Source organism: Cyprinodon tularosa, unplaced genomic scaffold (assembly GCF_016077235.1).
Source record: "Cyprinodon tularosa strain WSP-4 unplaced genomic scaffold, ASM1607723v1 ctg621, whole genome shotgun sequence".
Classification (NCBI taxonomy): Eukaryota; Metazoa; Chordata; class Actinopteri; order Cyprinodontiformes; family Cyprinodontidae; genus Cyprinodon; species Cyprinodon tularosa.
In genome coordinates this window covers 118,135-134,437 of record NW_024039365.1, presented here as the reverse complement: position 1 = coordinate 134,437, position 16,303 = coordinate 118,135, and the positions used below count along the sequence as shown (strand labels likewise).

Sequence of the window (16,303 nt, the reverse complement as noted above, 5' to 3'; positions counted from 1 at the left end):
AGCAATTCCTCATACAGAGCGTGCATTTAGTAACAGTGGTGGAGAAATCTTAATTTCAACAGGAAGGAACCAGCAGAACCAGGCTTAGTGTGAACAACTGCTGGGCACTTAAGTGCATTTACAATGAAATTGCAATTAAGTAAAACTCATTTTTTTAAATTGCAGAGATACTCAGTTTTGGTCACATTACATTCAACAAGTGAAAGATACTGACTTTCTCATTCTAACCATTCAGATGATGACTTTAAGATTAAAGAGGGTTTGCCTTGGGAGAGAATTGCAGCTAGCTAGGGCTAGGGCCATCTGGTAGACAAGGTGCAAAATGTCAGAATAAAAAAAAAATTTAATTAAATGTATGCATGTACTATTATGCATACATAGATATATTTGTTTGTTTTGGCATTTTTTGTATTCTCAGGGTATTTATTTTTTTCGATTCTACATGTATTCTTTATAATATTACCTTTCAAAGTTGGTGTCTAAATGTTCATATACAGCCTTATGTTATGATTTTGCAGCCACCACATTTGCACGCAATTTGAAGTTGTTGTTTATTGTTATATTGTAATTCAAATTTATATTTATTCTTCAGGTTATTATTTAGAAAGGTGAACATTACAAAAACAACTGGAATAATTTTAGAGTTGCTTTTGGGCATGAGTGCAAGCTTATACTTGTTAATATTGGAAAAATAGGGAAATATTTTTATTATTTGTCATTTCTTGCCTTGTATTTTCAACCCAATGATGGAAGCTTATTCTTAAAAGGTTGTCTCTTTCATATTAAATTAATGATTTTTAAAGACATTGGAAAAAAGTAGTTTAAACAGCTGAAATGAAATGAGTACGAGAAGGCTATATAACAAAGCAGTTGCACAGCAATGTGTTTATTATGCAGCACTGCAGATCAAATTAAAAAGTGTCTGCCACTGACTGCTATCATCTACAAGATTAACTGGCTGTTGGCATTTACCAGAATACAAAAATAAACAAGGACGATGATTACAAGAGGGGTACTCTCACCTTTAGCTCAGAATGTTTTCATAATTCAGTTTTTAATTCTGTTTATTTATATTTAATTCTGTTTATTTATATAGCGCCAATTGCGCCAATATAGCGCCAATTCTCAAGGCACTTTACACTTCACCAGATCATACAGTGAGACTGATTCAATTTTTTCTATCTAAGGAAAAACAAGTTGATTGCATTGACTCATTGACTCCAAGTCAATCCCTCACACTAAGAATACTTGTAGCGACAAAAACTCCCCTTTAACAGGAAGAAACCTCCAGCAGACCTCCCATGTCAGAGGATAAAGAGAGCACATCAAGCCAGTAACAGTCAGAGAAACAGGACTACACTGAAAAACAGGCCGATCTCGAACATCTACTGTATAAACAAAGGTGTTGATGGCAGCACAGTTGATATTTCTCTCCAGGATGGTGTCACAGCCAAACAGGAACAGACGAAGTAGAGCTACTATGAGAAAAAGCAGAGAGCATAACGTTAGAGATTGAACTAAGATTCTGCTGAGTGGAATAGAGATAGAATGAAGCAGAATGATTAAATAGGCCTCCCTATGTCCTCCAGAAGGCTAAGCCTATAGCAGCATAACTATAGAGATTGCTTAAGACAACCAGAGCCCATCTAACTACGTATACGCTTTATCAAAACGGAAAGTTTTAAGCCTACCTTTAAAAGTAGACAGGATGTCTGCCTCATGGACTAAAACTGGTAGCTGGTTCCACAGGAGAGGAGCCTGATGACTAAAATATCTGCCTCCCATTCTGCTTTTAGAAATTCTAGGAACCACTAGTAAACCTGCAGATTGAGAGCAAAGTGCTTTGTTAGGAACGTAAGGAACAATCAGATCTCTGATGTAAGATGGAGCTTGGCCATTTAAGGCTTTATATGTGAAAAGGAGGATTTTAAATTCAATTCTTGATTTAACAGGAAGCCAATGAAGAGAAGCCAGGATAGGAGAGATATGATCTTTCTTTTTAATTTTCATCAGAACTCTGGCTGCAGCATTTTGGATCAGCTGAAGGCTTTTAACTACATTTTATTGACTTCCAGAAAGTAAAGAATTACAATAGTCCAGCCTTGAAGTAACAAATGCATGGACTAAATTCTCAGCATCGCCCCAGGGCAGGATATTTCTAATTTCTAATGATATAAAATGAAAACACACATTTATTTAGATGTAATCTGTATGAATATTATGTTGTTTTACATCTGGCAACACCAGAAACACTGTAGTATTTCTTTAGAGAGCTTTAAAGGTTGCATTATTGGAAAGTGCTTTCATAAAAGTCAGAGTCACTGTATTTGGCATAGGTCTCAATGAGACATTCATCTACAGGTCATTTCCATTTAAATGAAGAAAAGATGCTGATTATTACCACTGTTTTATAAGTTGTATTAAGTATTAAAGTGGTATGTACGTGTTGGCAAAAGATTAAAAAGCATAGCGCTAAGCTCCTAGACACATTTTGTCCGTAAGACTCATTCCTTTCTCAGATGTTTGGATAAAAGCACTGAATTTGACTTTTGGCATGATCAAACTTGGCATTACTTTAGTGGCATTTTTACAATCCAGGTTCATTTCAAAAGAGGACATCTGCTCTAATAAATCCTCTCTTTAAATCACAAGGTTCTTTTTGAAGAAACTGTCAAAAAGTGGCTCTGTAATGAAATGTCATAAATAAGTAAAGGTACAAATCAATCAATATAGGTTGGTAAAATTGGAAAATAATCTGTTATGGGTTTAAGCAGAACAAGACAGAGGATAAACAGAGAAGGGAATGTGAGGACCAGAAAGAAAGCAAGAGGAGGACCAATTATGTGATGGACTCCAGCCTTGTCAGATGGGAGGGTGAAACAGAGAAGGAGATGGAGTGAGGCAGAAGAAAATAAGCAGCAGCCAGAAAGGGATGTCAGTTTACGACATTTAGTAACTTAGATTAACCAAAGCATCTATAACTAAAAGGACAGATGATGAAATTCTTTTTTCTGGCGACACTGGGATAAGGCATACTCCAGCCATGGCTTTGTTATCAGGATTATGGATTAGCTTCCTGGTGCTTCTTGAAGCAATGCCATATCTGGCTGCAAATTACCCCTATGCTTACTACAGAAGAATTTGTTATAGGCCTTTCTGTTACCATGGATACAACACTGGTTACCTTGCTGCTACAGGTAAGTAATAGTTTTTTAGGGAAAAACAGAAGCAGTGGAAGATTTTGATGTGTTTTTTCATTGGTGGCAATAGTTCCATGTGGAAACATTTGTCTACGTTATTAGAGAGTCTTTTAAAGAATAAGAAAGGAGATAACAATGCAAGTTACAGTGGAGGGGTGTTTAAAGTGTGGCCCGGGGGCTATTTACTGCCCCTGGACTGATTCTGTGCAGCCCCTGACTCCCAATCAGGATAGAAATTTTGAAGCACCAGTGCAGCTTTTTGATGCAGATGGATACTTTTCAAAAAATTTTGATCAAAGCAAAATAATTTAAAATATATATATTTTTTACAATGGAAATTGTCAGTTACAACACAAATAATTTGCTCTCTAAAAGTTGGTATTTTTATTATTTATTTTTTATTTAATAGAAAGTAGGACCATAAATATCCACTAACTTTTATGCACCAAAAGCTGCTTCTAATCATTGTATTTATCTTGGCTGAAAGACTGACTGAAATCCTGTTCTTACTGCAGAGAAAAGTCAGTTTTTGTTTCTTTAAAGGACCCAATGGGATTCCTCTTTTATTAAGGAAAAAACGCTGAACTATTAAAGTTTTTGATCTACATTATTTACCCTTCTTTTTCTTATGTATAAAAAAGACTATTTCTAATGATAAACTATAGCATGCCTAGAATTTACCTGGGTTGGTAAAAAAATGTACAATACATTTGTTTAAGTTTAAATCTTCTTATAAAATACAACTGCTTTTGTCTGATTTATAATTTTGACTTAAGATTTTGGTCAATATGATTCAAATTTCAGCAACCCTTAAAATAAGAAGGCCATTCTATTTTTTTTTTTTAACCCTTTTTGTGTTTCCTCCAACCACAGCCCTTGGGGACAAAACACATATTATAAAACTATTTCGCATTTATGAGCACAATTTTACTGATATTTCTGCTTGTGTTATGATTGGAGTTAAGTCAAAACAGTGCATAAGTAACTGCTTTGCAGAATAAACGTGTCTAAACTAACATGAAATATCTCTCCTTTGAGATGACACTGTGCTGTTTTTAGAGGGTTCATGCATTCAGAATTTAAGCCAGCATGAGACTTTGGCTCTGGGTCTGTGAGGATTGTATTCTGGATGTGGAAAGTTGGGCTGGAGGTTTGAGGTGATCAGCTCACTAACTGTAGGACTGCAGCTGACAGAGAAACTCCACTCTCATTACACGAAAAACCAAACCAAAAGTCTGCATGGTCCATTAATGGAAAAATGCATGGATGGTTCCTGCCAGCTTTCCTACTGTAGGTGCTGTGAAACTCAGGTTTGGCAGCAGAAATACTAAGTGGAAGAAAGTTTATAGGCTTGTTTCTGTTCCAAACTCTATATTTGAAGATGTTGTTGGACATTACTGGGAGGCAGGTTTAGCCAGAGGTTTTAACAGAAGTCATTGTACAAGGGAATTTATGTCATATATGCAATTTCATCTTTAGTATTTTACCATTTTGTTTCCAAATACCCAAAGCAAGATTTTTTTCAGAATTACAACATTTTATCTACAAGTATTTTACCTGATAAAGTTTAATTTAAACTGTGAAGCTCAGATGTGACTTCTCCAAATTCATTCCTGCTTCGGACCCACTGAACATCAAATTCTTTATGTTGCAAGCTGTTTACATTTGTCTTTCTAGAAGGCTGCAAAAAATTATTTATTTTATAACCATGTTTAATATTTTAAATGACGGAAAGATTATAAGCCATTCTAAAGGTAAATGTTTAGGCAATGGGACCAGATAGCTCACCTCCAGAGGCCTGGGAAAGTTTTTTATAAAAGACTGAAAGATCATATGTCGTATGTTGCTATGCATAAATAATAATAATGCATGCATTGGGGGGTGGGGGGGAATGGGGGGGACAGGTATCTGTCTTAGAGAAAACCCCATCTCAATGTGATAGGAGAGTAAAGATGTGAAAATCCATAAAACAGTTAATTTGAACAAATATCAAAGGTTATTTCCTCCCATATTGTATTTGCATGCCTAGACAAAAAGACCAAAAACCATCTCATAGTGGTAAAATAAGGTAATATACGCCATGTGTCTGTGGTGACAGTGTTGTGATAGACGTTTTTCAACCTGAATAGATTTCATGACTGAGCACGCTGAGCAGACATAAACAGATGTGTGGGCCATCTGCCAGCAATAACACAGAACTATCAGAAAGTTAGAAGGCGACAACTGAAGCAGCTACTTAATAGAACCTGACCCAGCCTGACAACCATGCAATGCCTTGTGATAAATGCTGTCGACAGCTCAGGGTAGTCAGAGACTAACCAATATTAAATAAACTGATTTACAGCAATTGTGTGCAATAATAACAATTTAACTTTATTGATCTCACATTAGAAAAATGTACCTCTGTATTTAACCTATCTCCTTGGGGAGCAGTGGGCTGCCATGGTGGGGAGCCCAGGGAGCAGTGTGGGAGTAAGGGTCTTGCTCAGAGAGCCAGAGTGGCAGTCTGTGGGAGTGGGGCTCAAACTCAGAACCTCAGGTTTCCAAGCCCTATGCCCTAATCACTAGGCCGCCACTCCCCTAGGGATGTCTTAATACAAGTTTTTTATTTACGATACAGATAGCACATACAGTTAGTCACAATAAGAGAAACAGGACTACACTGAAAAACAGGCTCCAACATCTATTAACAAAGATGTTGATGGCAGCAGCCCAGCGAATATTTCTCTCTGGGATGGAGTCACAGCCAAACAGGAACAGACCATATCCGATAAAAAAAAAAAAAAAAAAAAAAAAAAAAAAAAAAAAAAAACTGTCAGGCTAGTTTTGCACAAACAACAGCACGCCATTTTTTGGAAAGACACCCTCGGAATAACGTGTGAGTATGAGAAATTGCTTAGGAAACTTGCAGATTATAGGAACCATCTACAGGCTAACAATCGAACCAAACGACCCACTGGTCAGTTTCAATTTGCATGTTTCCGAGCAATACAAGTCCTTGCCTATATTAAGACTCAAACTCACTGCGGATCCAGAAATTTGAATTGAGAAAGCTTTCTAAAGGGGAAGTGAAACGTCTTCAAATCTTGGAAACCAAGTCCAGTTGATTGTTTTTTAAACTTTTACGGAATGACTATGACCTGGATGACTGAGAATCTTCATCAGCACATTCAGGCTTAAACTTTTTTATTGAGAAGAACACATTAACATCCTGTTTCCCCACCAAGTGCATTGATTATGAGCGCTTATTTGAATCTGATCTTGTGTAGTCCTCTGGATTTCAGCAGCTGTGTCGAAACTCTGCCCCGTTCTGTTTATCTCTGTCAGTCTATTTATAATGTTAACTGTACTGAGATTGTAGAAGACTAGAAAAAGCTGTTTCGGAGAAACAGCAAGTGGGAATGCTTTTGCTGAATGAAAAAAGCTGAAATTAACTGCAGAACATATGAAAATGTGATAGGAAGTCATTAGAAACTTCAAACTGCAGAAAGCAATTGAATCATCTGAAGATTTTGTAGGGTAGAATCATTTGGCAGTAAAAGGGCAGAAACAAACTCATCTTAAAAGCTGCACAGCCAAACCATACATAATATCAAAAAATGTCTTTAGTGTGTGCAGTAGAAGGGTCTGAATATAATGTCTCCCAAGTTTCTAGAAAAATGTATAAAGAAATTTTGGAGGGGGGTTTACCTACTGCCCAGAAACATGTCAGACGTGTTATGAATTAGCAGCAAACAGAAAAGCTTAATTACTGTCCAGAAAGAGAGCAGAATGAAGCCAAAGTTCACAGCATAGGCTGAAAAGTATGAAATTAGCTGATCAAAATTTTGAAATCATATGTGGAAATGTCAAGACTTGGCAAAACAATTTGAAATTATTTAAAATGTGTCGGTTGATCAGCATAAAGAAAACAGTGTCATCATTTGAGGATTGAAAATCTACAAACCTAAGTGCAAGACTAACCATGAGAAGCAGAGAAAGGACAGAGAGAGAAGCTTATAGAAAGAGAGCTAATACCACTTAAGGAGCTGAATTTATAAAAAAAAACTAACCTGCATGATACGAGCCACTGTGGTGATGAAAGCACCGTTGGCAGGCTTAGGCTGCATGTTACGAGGTTAGCAGATGCTTTATTACAGTGTAAATCTTAGAGCCTTATTAAGAAATGTAAACTGAGGTGTGTAGTCAACAGGCCTTGGTAGTGTAATTTGAAGAAATTGGTTGACTTTGGGTCATAGCTACAAGGCATACGGCACAATGAATAAGTGTGCGTAAGGAAGAGGCTTTTATTTTGTAGAGTCCCTTTAGTCTTATTTTGAAAGTCTATCATGGATGTGTTTCAAAGGAATGGTCATGCCCAGCAGTGATATAGAATCCATTTCTAAATATGAAATCACTGGTTTTCCATGTTATTGGGTGAATAGATAATGTATTAGAGCATAAATGGGAGACTTTTATTGTGAAATTCGATCTGGGGTATGTTGTGAAAAGGTCCCTAGAGTCTAATAGAATCAAGCTGGTAGAGTTTGGGTCATAATGCTGAGCCATTTGAATCAATTAATGCACGAGTATAACATAGAGGCTTTTATTTTGTAGGGTCACTGGAGTCTTATTTTGAAAGTCTAGCAGGGTTGTGTGTTGAGAAAAGGGTCAGACCCAGCAATGATACTTGATGACTTTCCAATCGTTAAATCACTCTTTTCCCCTGTTATTAGGGCAGTAGATGAAGTGGCAGTGGGAGGCTTTTATTTTGAAATTTGCTGTGGGGTGTGTTTTGAAAAGCCCCCTAGAGTCTAATTTTTAAAAAGTGGTTGAGTTTGGGTTATAATGTTTAGCCATATGCTGGGAAAAAAATATGAGTTTAATGTAGGGGCTTTTATTTTGTAGGGTCCCTGGCGTCTTATTTTGAAAGTCTATCAGGGTTGCGTGTGAAGGGAAGGGTCATGGCCAGTAGTCATATTGTATCCATTTCCAAATGTTAAATCAGTGTTGTCTCCCTCCATTAGATTAAAATGTGCTGTTTAAAGTGGCAGAGGTAAAATCCCTTTGAAGCTCGGTTACCTTGACGACGTTAACGAGCCTGTCAGTGAAAGAGAGAAAAGCGGGTCACTTTCGTTCCTTTCCTCTCAGGCTTTTTTGAATGGCAATATCAGCTCTGAACAAACGTGTGCTGAAGACAAACTGTAAATGGTATCTCAAAAATTATTTCAGTATAAGCGACAGCTATCCTTTGTCTCCAATTGGGATAATGTTCATGGCTGTAGCTCATTCACAACCTTAATGGGAAGGAGAAATAAAAAGGTTTGTAAATCCTGCTGGTCTCATGAAATAACATGGAGTTCCATGGTAGAACAGAACTCCCAAAAGTAAAACTTCCCCTGCGAACAAACGAGCGGTGAGCCAAAACCGTAAAAGGTATTCAAAAAATTCTTTCACCGTTGGCGTCAGCCATCCTTCGGCTTCGACTGTGCCAACTTTCATGTTTCTACTAAAAATTATTTGGCCACGGTGACGATGTAAAAAATTGCATTTTCTGAGTTTGAGGATTTTTCTCAGAATCAGCGTTTTCCTATGCCCGAACAAGTCAGCTAAACAGCTAAACCATAAATGATATTGAAGAAATTCCTTCAATGTGAGTGCTAGAAGGTTCTGAAGATGTTGTATACTAAGTTTCATGTTAGTACATCAAATAGTTAATAAATGGGAGCGATACGAAAATATGTATCTTTTTGGATTTTGTCTGTGATTTTTGGAAAATCTCTCATTGGATTTCTATTGGGGAAGTGTGGACTTCTTCATGGTCTGGGCCAAACTGTCAGAAAACCGTAAATGCCACACAAATTAGGGTTATATTTCCTGAATCCTGATAAAAATCCCTACGTTTTGATGTATAATTTATTTCAATTGAGTTAAAAATGAGGGACTGACAACAATTTGTTCGGAAAAACCAGAACAGCTCAAAAGCTAGAGCACGCACTCTAGCAGTTGAAGAATTCCGTCCATAGACTTCCATTATAAATCTGAAAATCTTAAAATTTTCTTTTAAAGTTTGAAGCTTCACTGAAGCAAAACTGTAAAAGTTAGCAAAAAGCAGAGTTAAACAGTAATAGCAGAAAGATACGGAAACATTTTAAAAGTTGAATGGTGTTTCTAGCTGAAAGTATGCTGAAGTAGTTAAAGGTCGAAGATGATAAAGTTTTATCTGAATTTTGCTGAAATCTAAGAATTCTACATGCATTTCAATGGGACAAAAAAATGCAGAAAAAGCAGAATATCGCGAAAACTACAAAAAATATCTTTACCAAAAGACATAGCACAATTCTGCTGAACAAGCTGAACGTTTTGATACCAAAATTGTTGAAATCGGTTGAAAACTGCGGGACTAGTTAGAGTCAGAAAAATTTTAAGTGAACAACAATAAGTGGGAATGCATAAGCATTCCCACTTGATAACAGTAGCATTGCTATCGCTACTATTAGCATTAATGTGGTCATTTGCTTTCACATCAATCAACTCTGCAATGACATCTGAACGTATCCACAGCTTTAGCTCCCACCTCAGTGAACACCAGTGTTCATACTGTATTCCTAATGCTATTTGAGTCTTCTCTGTCTTGGAATCAAACCTTTCTTTGCATTTTCAAAATAGATCTTGTTTAGTTTTTTTTACATTGTTTTCGCAAATCCGATGGGAGGTGCCATCTTAGTCTTCCCCAGTACTTCCTTGTTTACCCCCTGTTGCACATGCACATTATCGTACCTTTGGTATTAGTGTTGTTATTGTAGATGTACACAAAGGCCTTTGTGTGAATCTTACTAACAAATTGAGCCAAACAACATGTAAAATATAAATAGCAACAAATAATAATAGACACGGGACACTAATTTTTCAGAAAAACTTTGTATGCAACCTACAGGAGCTATTAAAATGTCATATTATGTGTCATATATAGATTATGCACTATATACTTTAAAAGTACAGCACAAGGCAAATGTAAAAGCCTACCAACAAAGTTAAAAGAGTCAAAAAAAAACAAACTTAACTAAAATTATATACAAATTGAAAGCCTAAAAAATGAGCTGCCTGAAGTAAGATAGGATCCCATTTCCGGGACAGATCGGGTACAGTGGCGTGATATTAAACGCATTTATTTTCTCAGACAAGTAATTTCTATCCTTTCACGAATTCTACTTTAGTACGCTTGTTATAAATAGGGAGAGAAAAAAGTTAATTTGGTCTTTTTTCCTAAAACGCAATAGATATTCTGGTTGCACATGTGTTAATAAACTGATGGTACAGATAATCCTTCTAGTATTGCTCAGGAAGTGACTGTTCATTTACTGTTTACATCCTCCTTCTGCCTTCTACATTCTTTACCTGAATGTCAACATTAGTGCATCATCCACTCGTCTGGCATAAGTATTACTGTACAGCGCCCATTACAGCTATTTTCAGATCTTTTTTGCAGGAAAACTTTTTTCTGTCCAGATAACTTATTAGACTTCCTAGAGATGTAGCCATAGTCTTCTGAAAGTTAGGTATTTACCACAAACACCCTATTCACAGAAACCCACTCCAACAAGTGATGTCATGTAATTTTGTGCATGAAATCTGTCATTGGGGATTTTGTGTTTCGACTGGTTGGGTGAACGTTATATATACTGTTTTGTTTGAGTTACACTGTTCTCTGTCATTTTGGAGTAAGATGTGGGGTTTGCGGTAAAGCATCTGGTCTATATTTCTGCTGATTAAAACGTTATATCACAGCTGTAGTGACAGCTGTCAGCCTGTATTTCAAATTTACACGGTCACTGTGGTCATACTGGTTTCAGTAACTTCTTTAAATAGTTTTCTGCTCAAAAAAAGCTGCGTGAAGTCAACATTGTTCTGAACAGCACACCTCATATTCTTGTACTTTAACTGTGTTTTATAAGGTGTTGGCCTATTTTACAGGTCTCACTTGCAGCCAGACAGATTTCCTTTCTTTTTATACACATCACATGTTGCAGTCTATAATATTTTCATTATATCCTCTATATGAAACTGTTTAGGCTCCTGATTATTCTAAGATAATAAGTAAAAATGGAGTTAGGCTTCATGAAGTTGCTCAGATCTCACAGGGGGTCTTCTCACAAATGTATTAGTCTTTGACCCTTGAAATAGGTGCTGTCCAAATACATAGTTTGTTTTATCAGGAATCAGTTCCCATGCTTAGAGCGTTATGTTTCACACACCATAATGTTCTCAGATGCAGAGTCTGCTTCTTCTGTTTGTTTACCCCCAACACACTTGGTCTGAAGGAATGTTTGGATTTGCATCCTCTGGTTCAAGTTTCCATATGCTTGTTCACTTGGAGGTTTCCGATGAGCTGCAGGAATTTAAATGTGCTTTTAAATGTTCAGTAGTTGTTGCCACATGGGAGGGAGAGTTTGGCCCCTATTCTCATCCATCGTCTCCTCTCAGCTAGAGGTGGATCTTTGTCTTAAAGCCTGACTAATTAAAATACTCTCACAACTTTGCAGTTCATTTGGGATTTCTTTCAGTTTAATGAGAGGCTTTAGGCCATTTGCAAATCTGTTTTTACTGTCTGGTTCTTTTCAGATATAGACGAATGCCAGGTCCATAATGGAGGCTGTCAGCACAGATGTATTAACACCAGGGGCTCGTACTATTGTGAATGCCATCCCGGCTCGAGGCTCCATGTGGACGGACGCACCTGCCTCAGTGAGTAAAAAAAGCAACCATGTGACCTCCACTGCTTTCTACATATGGAATTAATCAAAATATGGGTGGATATGGAACCACCATGGCTGCTCATGTTCAAATTGATCAAAATTGCTGATAGTAACAAATACAAATATTGAATAAAAAGTACAATTCTAGATGGAGTGAAATTAAGTCTAATGTGGTATGAATGCACTTTTCTTCCTTTTTTTCTTTCCTTTATTTGTTTTACCCTAAATGTTTCAGATCAAATGCGATTATAATGTCAGATAACTATATGCTAGTAGAAGGTATGGTACCGCCAAATGTCGTATTTATCCTAGAAACTTTAAAATAAATAGCCATAAATGTAAGTGTTTGGAGGATGGGAATCCTGTTAAAGAAAAATAACCCATCCTTTTATATGATGAACATGATGGTGGTAGTGTAATGTTCTGGGGCTGCTTTACTGATCCAGGACCAGCAAGACCAACGTCTGTAACTGATGGAACCATGAATTCTTCTCTTAAACAGAACATTTTTTTAGAAGAATATAGGCTAGTTATTTATTGACTGAAGCAAAAAATAAAAAGAACCTCACTATGGGCAAGAGTACCTGGAGAGATCCGCCATGTAGAAGGATACAACATTTAATTACCAAGCTGTATCATGAAAAGATAAGTGATTACAAAAATTATAACACTGTGCTGGTGGACATACGGTACTTTAAGCAGAGCCCATGTATGATGCCAGTTAGAGAAAATAGTTTTTTGTTATAAAAGCTGTGAAAATATAGATCAGTCCAAACTCAGCTGTCCTCACATCAACTCTTTAAACTCTGGATGTGTTCTCTAGCTCCTCATCTGCCCTGAGAACTTGAGATATATTCCACACACACACAGCGTGTAGCTGCATAATATTTGAGCTGGAGAGCGCTCTGTGGTTTGACACACACTCAAGACAGATGGATCTTGATTCCAGTCTCCCAGTATGAATAATGCAGCCTTTGAGTCTTTCTACCTGTTATTTTCCCTAAAAATTCCCATCTGCAGCTTCAAAGAAGACAAATGTAGGCTGATGAGACCTTGAATCAGACTGAACTGTACCTCATCAGTGGATGTGGATGCCTGTCACTCAAGTATCTCTAAGTTTTAGCCTTTCATGGTGATGAGGTATTTTAAGAAGGATTATTGAGCTTGCGGTTTTAATATGTCGACGCAATAAATATTTGAATTCAATATTAAGTGATTTATCTCTAACTCTCTTTGCTTTTTTATTTACATTTGGGTCTTCAGCTGTGCATACATGTGCTGTCCGCAATGGAGGATGTGAGCACTACTGTCTGCAGCGGTCAGCCTCTCATTTCCGCTGCCGCTGCAAGCCAAATTACATACTGGCAGAGGATGGAAAACATTGTATATGTAAGTGACCAATGCTTTTAAAGTTTTTTAACATTCTTTAAACATATATATTACATATCACATACACACAGGGGTACAAATAGGTAAACTCTTACCAGACTTTGACTCCTTCTGCTGGGGATATCTTGGGATAAGGTGTCAAGTTGTATCTAGTTACGCACTTTTTTTTCCTACATAATTAGTGTTTTTATGTCTGTTGCTTGCTTTAATCTCCTCATATTCTAAAGCTACACAGTCAAGTAAAGTTTTTTTCTATGATATAATATACTTGAATTGCGTTCTTCTCAAGCACTGTCTTTCCAATGCTTTTACTTTGTAATTGTTGAGTCCGAGCAGCTTCCTCTAATTTCTGCAGAGCAGAAAGTTCTCATCACACATGCCAGACAGGCTCTCACAAGTTAAATTTGCAGACAATGTGTAAAAGTATGTATAAAAATAGTTTGAATGTAAATTTAGAGCAGCCGTATTTGACAGATTTCTGCTGCGAAGAATGAACAATATATTACTGTAGAGTGATGACTACATGCTTTTGGTGTTACAGTGCAGAATCCTTGTGCAACCCAGAATGGAGGCTGTATGCATGAGTGTCGAGTTGATGGAGGAAAGGCTTTCTGTGACTGTAAACTTGGCTATCTGCTGGCGGAAGATGGCAAAACCTGTGAAGGTAGTTTAAAATATGCTTAATGAGTTACATATGAAGCATGGAGTAGATGTTCCTTCAATCTGAACCAAGTAAAAAAAGATATAAACCTCCTCTCTGTCCATTTTAAAAATTTCAAAGACAACAAAATGTGAATTTATAATCTTAAAAAAGTAAGAAACAAAATGTGTGTTTTAACACAAAAATCATAAACTTGTCTCAAGCAGCCAGTCTCTGGCTCGGATCAGCTGAGAGTGTAAAGGTTATATAGATTTCAGGATTTTACTATGAGAAGGTTTTGATTTATGAGAAACATTCAAAATGCATTTGAACTTGTGTGGGCAACACGTGTTTCTTCTTGGAGTTCATAATGTTTCAATACATCCTCCCTCAGATATTGACGAGTGTAAAACAGAGGAGACCAACTGTTCTCATGGCTGCCGCAACACTTTGGGCTCCTATGCTTGTGTTTGCAATGCTGCCTATGAGCTGGGATCTGATGGCAAACAGTGTTACAGTCAGTCTAAGTATTACAAAACATTTTAAACCTTTACTTGGATGATAGAACTCATGGAGATGTACTGTTTATCCTGGCACATCTCCTGATCTCATTCTGACTTTTTAGGGATTGAGATGGAGATTGTGAACAGCTGTGAGAACAGCAATGGTGGATGCTCTCATCACTGCCAGCATTCCACCGGTGGACCTGTATGCACCTGTAACCATGGCTACCGTCTTGATGAGGACCTGAAAACCTGTGTTGGTAAGAGGCTAAAACACACTCAGACTGATGCAAAACATCTGGATAGCTGTAGTTAGACATTGCATAACCATTCACCCATTGCAAGCCTTTAAATCTGCAGTATAAAATTAATTATTTTTAATTTATTTAATTTATTTGATCTTAATCATTTAACTTGTTTTCTATTGTTTTATCACTTAAACCTTTTTTAGTCAAGAAAAAAGTAAAGAAAAGGAATTTTTATCTCAAAGACTAACTTTGAAACACTTGCAGTCACTGCAAAATGGAACAGCTACAAAGGGACATCCGTCACATAGCCTGTAATTGGGCTTAAAGGATCCATCCTTAAATTGTGTTTAAAGAGACTTATTTTTCTTTCTCTGTTTTCCTTGATGAGCTGAGTGAGAAAAACTGTTTTACTAACATTTTACAGTCTTTGCAATATTTTTGGGGAAGGGAGACTTTTGTGGAGTTAATCCAGCAGTTTAGAGCATAATCTCGCTGGGAGTCTGACATTTGCCCCGTCTCTGTCAGAGTGGCGATCAGTATGGAGCAGACAAAGCTTTTCCAGGTTTTATGACTGATGTATAATCTTTTCAATTTAACTTTTGAAATTCTCCTCTATTTGTTTCTGTTTTATTATTTATTTAGTTTTGTTTGTATCTCTTTTCAGATGCACTATAAACTATATAAATTGTTATTACATATATATATATATATATATATATATATATATATATATATATATATATATATATATATATATATATATATATATATATATATATATATATCATTCCACCTCCAACTCCAAGGTAGAATTGCGGTAGAATTTAATCTATCTTCATCCATCTTTTTCAGCTTCACTCAAAATGCCAGTGCTCCCAAACCTGTTTGCATATCTTATTCTTTGTGCAATCAGTCTTTGTAGATTGTCCTCAACACACCCTCTATCTGCACACGCTGTTTATATTGCCCCATGCAATTTACCCTCTGACTTTTTTAGCCCTCTTTCTCTTTTGGTTTCTTTGAAGATCAGCTCCGATGTCTGTAGCTTTAGGATTTTGCTGTAATTGCAGTATTACCTGCTATGGAAAATTAAGAATATTAATGTAAAGTTATTGTTGGTATAAAGTCCCTACATTTTTTATTCTTTTGTCATACTGAAAGAGCAGGTGAGAGTTGATGGTGTAAGCTTAAACAAATATCAGTAAGGAAAGACCCAAAATGAAGCATGACCTGAATACACCATTGTTTTTCTCCTACACTACCTTGGAAAAGTACGGTAGCACAAAATCTAAAGCTTCAAACATTACAATCAAAAACTCCAATTTATTTACCTCGGATTTTATGAAGTTGCGAACCCAAACTATTTCAGATTAGTGAAGTTAAAAGAATACATTGTTCAGTTCTGTTTTTCGACTAAAAATCTTTAGTTCAGCCAAGCTCTGTACTTAATGCAGTATTGAGGGTATATTTTATTCTCTGTTTGAATCCAGTTGTACTGTGAAGACCTTATAGGTTTGTTAGAGAACATTGGTGAACCAACGGCAAGATAAAGAGTAAGAGACACAGTAGGATCAAGTTGTTAAGAGGA

General features: G+C 36.6%; 1 protein-coding gene across 5 annotated transcripts in view; it reads left to right on the top strand.

The window, feature by feature from the left end:
- Positions 1-16,303, top strand: part of megf6b (multiple EGF-like-domains 6b) — a 94,208-nt gene that overhangs the window by 52,288 nt on the left and 25,617 nt on the right. For 4 of the 5 annotated variants that reach the window (XM_038307843.1, XM_038307844.1, XM_038307845.1 and 1 more), the window contains exons 6-10: positions 11,802-11,924; positions 13,199-13,324; positions 13,866-13,988; positions 14,359-14,481; positions 14,590-14,727. In XM_038307843.1, the coding sequence (XP_038163771.1) occupies positions 11,802-11,924; positions 13,199-13,324; positions 13,866-13,988; positions 14,359-14,481; positions 14,590-14,727 (633 nt within the window). Of the gene's footprint in view, positions 1-3,025; positions 3,198-11,801; positions 11,925-13,198; positions 13,325-13,865; positions 13,989-14,358; positions 14,482-14,589; positions 14,728-16,303 lie in introns of those variants that run through there. The other variant, XM_038307847.1, reaches the window with a different exon arrangement.